The following is an 8876-nucleotide window of genomic DNA, read 5'->3' on the forward strand; positions in this document are numbered from 1 at the left end:
CTTTTCTTTTTTTATGATATCTATTATTTTCAACGTTCACGATTATATTTTTAGCCATACTTTCCTCAAAGATGACAACAGCTAGCAAAAGGATTTGGAAAAATACTCGGGAATATATGTCATCCTTTGGTGCATCACTTCCGAACAGATGAATATTAAAAAGAACAAGTTAATTTTTGTCATAGAATCAAGGGATTGTTAATCGAAATGTGTGTGTCTTTGTGTGTGTGTGTGTGTGTGTGTGTGTCTTTGTGTTTGTGTATGTGTGTGTGAGTTTATGTGTGTGTTTGTGTGTGTGTATGTGTTTGTGTGTGTTTGTTCTTGTATGTGTGTGTGTGTTTGTTTGTTTGTGTTTGCATGTGTGTGTGTTTGTGATTGTACGTGTGTGTGTTTGTGATTGTATGTGTGTGTGTGTTTGTATGCATGTGTGTGCTTGTGTTTGTATGTATGCGTGTGTGTTTGTGTTTGTATGTATGTGTGTGTGTGTATTTGTGTTTGTGTGTGTATGTGTGTGTGTGTGTGTGTACGAACAAACAGAGAGAAAGAAATAATATTGACAACGGTGCCAACGTGTTAACTGAGCCATACTTTTATTAAATACATATGTATAGGAAAATAAAATAAAATGATATTTACAATGATACTTGCCAGCTGACATGCGTTTAATAAATGTATATTTCCATAAAAGTAGAATAACATAAAGAACATTAACAATGGCGCCAACGTGTTAACTGGTGTCGCGCGGATCGATCTAAAGCCTATAATAAAAATAATAAGTTAGAAAAAGAAGTTTTATTGTCCTGCCCTGTGAGCTTGAGTTCTGCATAATGGATATTTAGTCTCCGGTTAGGTAGCTGTTCAGTGAATTTATGTTTATAATGTCAATTTAGCACTTCAGTAAGGAATGTTTTTAATAAATGTATATTTCCATAAAAGTAGAATAACATGAAGAACATTAACAATGGCGCCAACGTGTTAACTGGCGTCGCGCGGATCGATCTAAAGCCTATAATAAAAATAATAAGTTAGAAAAAGAAGTTTTATTGTCCTGCCCTGTGAGCTTGAGTTCTGCATAATGGATATTTAGTCTCCGGTTAGGTAGCTGTTCAGTGAATTTATGTTTATAATGTCATTTAGCACTTCAGTAAGGAATGTTTTTAATGTTTTCGTCTGTCAGCATCAGCACGGAGTTTCTGACTATTACATTGTAGGTTCTTTCGTCCCCAACACCCCTAGTCATTCGCTTTACCGGATGGAACTCGTTCGATGCGAGTGCCAGCTATCCTGAGGGAAACTTCGGAGGGAACCAGCTACTAGATAGTTGGATTGGTCTTTCGCCCCTATACTCAGCTCTGGCGATCGATTTGCACGTTAGAAACGCTTCGGACCTCCACCAGGGTTTCCCGGCCGGTCCGGAGCAGAAGTCAAACTACGAGCGTTTCAACCGCAACAACTTTAATATACGCTAGTGGAGCTGGAATTACCGCGGCGGCTGGCACCAGACTTGCCCTCCACTCGATCCTCGTACAAGGATTTAAAGTGTACTCATTCCAATTGCGAGGCCCCGTTCGGGGCTCGCAACAGTATTTTTCGTCACTACCTCCCCGTGCCGGGAGTGGATAATTTGCGCGTCTGCTGCCTTCCTTAGATGTGGTAGCCGTTTCTCAGGCTCCCTCTCCGGAATCGAACCCTGATTCCCCGTTACCCGTGATAGCCACTGTAGGCGTTTAACCTACAATCGAGAGCTGATAAGGCAGACGCCTGCAGGACGCGGCGCCGACCTTACCCGGGTTACGGGAGGGGTCGTGCGCTCGGCAAAAGTTATTCTGATTTACCAAGATGTGTGCGGCCTGCCCCTTGCGGGAACCGGCTGCCGAGGGTTTTTGTCTAATAAAAGCGCTCCTCCCTCGCGGTCGGAGACTACAAAGGCATGTATTAGCTCTAGAATTACCACAGTTATCCAAGTACTGCGGTTCAGCAGAGATCCAATGAGTTATATCTGATTTAATGAGCCGTCCGCGGTTTCGCCTTAAGTCGGCCTGTACTTACACATGCATGGCTTAATCTTTGAGACAAGCATATGACTACTGGCAGGATCAACCAGGTAGAAGCAACAACGCACACTAGCGTGGTCGTCGTCATATGAACAACATTAGGAGGAGGAGGACATGGAAGAAGAAGGAGGAGGAGGAGGAGGGAGACGATAGTAGCTTTCTCGAGCGGGGGGGCAGCAGCAGCAGCAGCTGCCAATATGGGCTGCGCTGCCCCATTACGGGGCAGGCACTGCCGCCGCCGCCGCTCTTCCGCTGCGGTCTTGCCTTCCTGCCTGCCTTCCTTCTTCCTCTCACTTCTCTCTCGACCTCTCTGGTTATTGTTACTTTGGCTTTTCACATGGCAAAACCCCCCCGGAAAAGCCCGACGACTCTCGCCCCGCTCTCCCGCTGCTGAGGCCAGAAGCCACACCAGGAAGGGATGGGGACGAAGGAGGGGGGGCATTTCAAATAAAGGGGGGGCCGCACTCTTTTCGATGGCTGGTTGTTGGGGGTCGTTTCTCTCTCGACTCAGGGTGCGCCGCACACAGCGTCGCCGGACCAGAACAACGGCCGCGGCGAGCTCCCTCCCGGGCGCGAGCCCTTCTCTCTATCGCCATCGTGGTCGTGCAGCGACGAGGAGGACAGAGGGGGGAGGGGGAGGGGGGGAGAGGGGCGCGGCGCAGGCAGGCCAGCCAGCCAGCCGGCCGGGACAGGCGGGGCTGCCAAGTCAGTGGGGCACAGGCTCCTTTTCAACCTGCCTCACCCGTGGGCTCCGCAGGAGGAGGGTCGTGGGATTGCCGTTTTTTTTTTTCCTTTCTCACCGCAAGGGTGTGCACACCCGGGATCTAACTCCGCGCTACCGGCGAAACGTGGCCGAGGGGAGAAGAACCGCAGGGGGCTCAGCCGTCGCGAGGGAAAGGCCGTAAAAGGGGGGCGGCACTCGGAAACCATTCCGAACGTCAAGAGAGGGGCGGTCGCCTGTGTGAAGGGCAGGACCACAGCCGACACTGGCGGGGGTGGCACGGGGACTGGTTACCCCGGCGGCCCCCGGTCGGCATCGTGGCGCGAGCCCGCGACCTTTGCTGTGCCAGGTTCGGGGGGGAGGGAAATTCGGGGAAGGGACCGACGCCCGAGCTTACCAAGAGCACAGGATGGAGCCCAAACCCCAAAAAGACACCACACACCCCCGGACGTAAGAACAGGGAGAAAAGAGCAGAGCAGCAAGGGACAGAAGGGAAAGCAGCAGGGAGAGCGCCGCAACGGTGAGGGAGGGAAGAGATGCGGCCATGGGTTGTCGGCGCGGTCCCTCAGCCAACACGACCGCAAACAGGGGCCCCTCCTGCGCCACGCCCAGGGAGAGGACGCCCTCCGCACGCCCCACCACCCACGCCCCGGTAAACGCCTCACTTTCTCGTGGGTGGAGGGCGGGGAGCAACGGGCCCCCAGCCGCCAACCCCGCTGCACCGCCTCTTGCCCCCGCCCGCCACGCTCGCCGGCCGGCCCCGAGGGCGGCCTGCTCCGGCCGGCTCCGGACCCGAGGGGGACCCGCGCCCGCCTCGCCGCGTTCCAGCCCAGCCCAGCACGCTCGGCAGGGGGTGGGGAGAGGGCCGCGCGTTGGCGGGCCAGGGCAGCGGGGATGTCGCGGCCACGGCTTGCCGCCGCCGACGCCCGCCGACACCCAAATGAAGGTGGACCACCCTGTAGTTGTCGGCGCGGGCCGACTCAGCCCACACGACCGCGGGGCAGGGGCCGCTCGGCCCCGGGGGCCAGGGAAGGCAGCCCCTCCGACGGCCCCGGCAGCCAGGCCTCCCCCAAAGCCTGCCCCGCTTTCGGGAACGGGAGCCGGAGAGGCAGGGGCTTGCTCACGGCGGCGGGGGGCACGCCTGCGCCCGCCGCTGCCGCCTCCGCCCCCGGCCCGAGAGGGCGCAGGGGGCAGGAGAGCCCAAGCCGCCCGCCCGGGGGGTGAGGCCCAACCAGCAGGATGCCCCCGCACCGCCCGCGCTAGGCCCCCGACCGGCCCCGACGGCGAGCTCGCCGCCCGCCCGCAGCTGCCGAAGGTGGTCCCCCCTATAGTTGTCGGCGCGGTCCCTCAGCCCACACGACCGCGGGCAGGGGCCGCTCGGCCCTGGGGGCCAGGGAAGGCAGCCCCTCCGACGGCCCCGGCCGCCAGGACCCCCCCCCCCCAAAGCCTGCCCCGCTTTCGAGGACGGGAGCCGGAGAGGCAGGGGCTTCCTTACGGCGGCGGGGGGCACGCCCGCGCCCGCCGCCGCCGCCTCCGCCCTCGGCCCGAGAGGGCGCAGGGGGCAGGAGAGCCCAAGCCGCCCGCCCGGAGGGCGAGGCCCAAACAGCAGGGGGACCCCGCACCGCCCGTGCAAGGCCCCCGCCCGGCCCCGACGGCGAACTCGACGCGGGGCTCGCCGCCCGCCCGCCCGCAGCCGAGGCAGTCCCCCTGTCGTTGTCGGCGCAGGCCCTCAGCCACACACGACCGCGCCCAGGGCCCGCCCTCGCCCGTCCGGCCGGCCGGGGCAACGCCCCGTCGGGGGTGCGGCAGGGCCACGCCCGAATCCCACGCCGCCGCCCTCGGCCCGAGAGGGCGCCAGGGGCCGATGGGGGGAAGCCCGAGCCAACCCCTGTTCTAAGGAAGACGAGGCAGGCAGGCCAGGCCAGGCCAGGGCCCGCCGCCCTCGGCCCGAGAGGGCACGGGGGGGCCGAAGGGGCAGGGAAAAGCCCAAGCCGTCCCCTGGCCAGCCAAGGAAGACGTGGCTGAACGGCCTCGCTGGGCAGGCCGCCCGCCCGCTCGCTCGCTCAGGCCAGGCGGCGGCACGGGGGAAAGGACCGTGTGGGAGACGCGCGGCCGCCGCCACACAGCAGGCCAAGGGCGGTGCTCGGCTCCGGCGGCCATCGCTCCCAGCCCCGCCCGGCAGCCCGCTCCGCCACCCGCGAACCCCGCACCCAACCGCCTCTCCCTATAGTTGGCGGCGCAGGCCCGCAGGCAACACGACCAGAGACAGGGCCTTCCATCCGTCCGGCAGGAGCGGGAGCCTGGCGGGCGCTTGGGGGGGACCGCCCGCCCGCCCGCCAACCCCGCTCACTCGCTCAGGCCAGGCGGCGGCACGGGGGAAAGGACCGAGTGGGAGACGCGCGGCCGCCGCCACACAGCAGGCCAAGGGCGGCGCTCGGCTCCGGTGGCCCGCGCTCCCAGCCCCGCACCCAACCGCCTCTCCCTATAGTTGGCGGCGCAGGCCTGCAGGCAACACGACCAGAGACAGGGCCTTCCATCCGTCCGGCAGGAGCGGGAGCCTGGCGGGCGCTTGGGGGGGACCACCCGCCCGCCCGCCAACCCCGCTCGCTCGCTCAGGCCAGGCGGCGGCACGGGGGAAAGGACCGAGTGGGAGACGCGCGGCCGCCGCCACACAGCAGGCCAAGGGCGGCGCTCGGCTCCGGCGGCCCGCGCTCCCAGCCCCGCTCCGCCACCCGCGAACCCCGCACCCAACCGCCTCCCCCTATAGTTGGCGGCGCAGGTCCGCAGGCAACACGACCAGAGACAGGGCCTTCCACCCGTCCGGCAGGAGCGGGAGCCTGGCGGGCGCTTGGGGGGGACCGCCAGCCAAGCCAAACGCCCACACCCACACTCGCACTCGCACATACACACACAACCGTACACACACGTGTACACACACACACTTTTTTGACGTCTACGGCAGAAGGAAAAAAATATAATGAAAAGTCGATGGCCTAGCTCATCAGACATTCGGGTTATTAAACTGGAAAAATAGTTCTGGAATTTGAGTCCGTTCTCTAATCTACTTAATTGAGAACTTATTTCTTCTTGGTTTCTGATTCTGTTCAAACTTTTCAATATATGTATTTTTTCTTCTTCATTCTATCTACAGCCAGCGTTTTATATTTACACATATATGTATATGAATGTGAATATCTGTATATCTATGTATACACACACACACACACACACACACACACACATACATATATATATATATATATATATATATATATATATATATATATATATATATATATATATATATATATTATATATATATATATATATATATATATATATATATATATATATATATATATATATATATATATATATATATATATATAAAGAATGAAATTGAATACAGGTTAATCGTCAAAAGTGGTGCTTTTTATATCCTTTTTATTTCATCGTTTTTTTTTTTCTTTTTTATGATATCTATTTTTTTCAACGTTCACGATTATATTTTTAGCCATACTTTCCTCAAAGATGACAACAGCTAGCAAAAGGATTTGGAAAAATACTCGGGAATATATGTCATCCTTTGGTGCATCACTTCCGAACAGATGAATATTAAAAAGAACAAGTTAATTTTTGTCATAGAATCAAGGGATTGTTAATCGAAATGTGTGTGTCTTTGTGTGTGTGTGTGTGTGTGTGTCTTTGTGTTTGTGTATGTGTGTGTGAGTTTATGTGTGTGTTTGTGTGTGTGTATGTGTTTGTGTGTGTTTGTTCTTGTATGTGTGTGTGTGTTTGTTTGTTTGTGTTTGCATGTGTGTGTGTTTGTGATTGTACGTGTGTGTGTTTGTGATTGTATGTGTGTGTGTGTGTTTGTATGCATGTGTGTGCTTGTGTTTGTATGTATGCGTGTGTGTTTGTGTTTGTATGTATGTGTGTGTGTGTATTTGTGTTTGTGTGTGTATGTGTGTGTGTGTGTACGAACAGAGAGAAAGAAATAATATTGACAACGGTGCCAACGTGTTAACTGAGCCATACTTTTATTAAATACATATGTATAGGAAAATAAAATAAAATGACATTTATAATGATACTTGCCAGCTGACATGCGTTTAATAAATGTATATTTCCATAAAAGTAGAATAACATAAAGAACATTAACAATGGCGCCAACGTGTTAACTGGCGTCGCGCGGATCGATCTAAAGCCTATAATAAAAATAATAAGTTAGAAAAAGAAGTTTTATTGTCCTGCCCTGTGAGCTTGAGTTCTGCATAATGGATATTTAGTCTCCGGTTAGGTAGCTGTTCAGTGAATTTATGTTTATAATGTCATTTAGCACTTCAGTAAGGAATGTTTTTAATGTTTTCGTCTGTCAGCATCAGCACGGAGTTTCTGACTATTACATTGTAGGTTCTTTCGTCCCCAACACCCCTAGTCATTCGCTTTACCGGATGGAACTCGTTCGATGCGAGTGCCAGCTATCCTGAGGGAAACTTCGGAGGGAACCAGCTACTAGATAGTTGGATTGGTCTTTCGCCCCTATACTCAGCTCTGGCGATCGATTTGCACGTTAGAAACGCTTCGGACCTCCACCAGGGTTTCCCGGCCGGTCCGGAGCAGAAGTCAATCTACGAGCGTTTCAACCGCAACAACTTTAATATACGCTAGTGGAGCTGGAATTACCGCGGCGGCTGGCACCAGACTTGCCCTCCACTCGATCCTCGTACAAGGATTTAAAGTGTACTCATTCCAATTGCGAGGCCCCGTTCGGGGCTCGCAACAGTATTTTTCGTCACTACCTCCCCGTGCCGGGAGTGGATAATTTGCGCGTCTGCTGCCTTCCTTAGATGTGGTAGCCGTTTCTCAGGCTCCCTCTCCGGAATCGAACCCTGATTCCCCGTTACCCGTGATAGCCACTGTAGGCGTTTAACCTACAATCGAGAGCTGATAAGGCAGACGCCTGCAGGACGCGGCGCCGACCCAACCCGGGTTACGGGAGGGGTCGTGCGCTCGGCAAAAGTTATTCTGATTTACCAAGATGTGTGCGGCCTGCCCCTTGCGGGAACCGGCTGCCGAGGGTTTTTGTCTAATAAAAGCGCTCCTCCCTCGCGGTCGGAGACTACAAAGGCATGTATTAGCTCTAGAATTACCACAGTTATCCAAGTATTGCGGTTCAGCAGAGATCCAATGAGTTATATCTGATTTAATGAGCCGTCCGCGGTTTCGCCTTAAGTCGGCCTGTACTTACACATGCATGGCTTAATCTTTGAGACAAGCATATGACTATTGGCAGGATCAACCAGGTAGAAGCAACAACGCACACTAGCGTGGTCGTCGTCATATGAACAACATTAGGAGGAGGAGGACATGGAAGAAGAAGGAGGAGGAGGAGGAGGGAGACGATAGTAGCTTTCTCGAGCGGGGGGGCGGCAGCAGCAGCAGCTGCCAATATGGGCTGCGCTGCCCCATTACGGGGGAGGCACTGCCGCCGCCGCCGCCGCCGCCGCTCTTCCGCTGCGGTCTTGCCTTCCTGCCTGCCTTCCTTCTTCCTCTCACTTCTCTCTCGACCTCTCTGGTTATTGTTACTTTGGCTTTTCACATGGCCGGCAGGCCAGCCAGCCAGCCGGCCGGGACAGGCGGGGCTGCCAAGGCAGTGGGGCACAGGCTCCTTTTCAACCTGCCTCACCCGTGGGCTCCGCAGGAGGAGGGGCGTGGGATTGCCGGGGGTTTCTTCCTTTCTCGCCGCAAGGGTGTGCACACCCGGGATCTAACTCCGCGCTACCGGCGAAACGTGGCCGAGGGGAGAAGAACCGCAGGGGGCTCAGCCGTCGCGAGGGGAAGGCCGCAAAAGGGGGGCGGCACTCGAAAACCATTCCGAACGTCAAGAGAGGGGCGGTCGCCTGTGTGAAGGGCAGGACCACAGCCGACACTGGCGGGGGTGGCACGGGGACTGGTTACCCCGGCGGCCCCTGGTCGGCATTGTGGCGCGAGCCCGCGACCTTTGCTGTGCCAGGTTCGGGGGGAGGGAAATTCGGGGAAGGGACCGACGCCCGAGCTTACCAAGAGCACAGGACGGAGCCCAAACCCCCAAAAGACAC

At 55.8% G+C, this 8876-nt stretch overlaps 1 protein-coding gene across 1 annotated transcript in view; it reads left to right on the plus strand.

Moving 5' to 3' along the window:
* The first annotated feature begins 1839 nt into the window (after positions 1 to 1839).
* Positions 1840 to 8876, plus strand: part of LOC138862889 (collagen alpha-1(I) chain-like) — an 8826-nt gene continuing 1789 nt past the window's right edge. Inside the window, exons 1-4 of the mRNA XM_070126075.1 lie at positions 1840 to 1972; positions 4501 to 5163; positions 7214 to 7445; positions 7692 to 7941. Of these exons, the coding sequence (XP_069982176.1) occupies positions 1840 to 1972; positions 4501 to 5163; positions 7214 to 7445; positions 7692 to 7941 (1278 nt within the window). The remainder of the gene's footprint in view (positions 1973 to 4500; positions 5164 to 7213; positions 7446 to 7691; positions 7942 to 8876) is intronic.

The sequence above is a fragment of the Penaeus vannamei genome, chromosome 10 (assembly GCF_042767895.1).
Source record: "Penaeus vannamei isolate JL-2024 chromosome 10, ASM4276789v1, whole genome shotgun sequence".
NCBI classification, from domain to species: domain Eukaryota; kingdom Metazoa; phylum Arthropoda; class Malacostraca; order Decapoda; family Penaeidae; genus Penaeus; species Penaeus vannamei.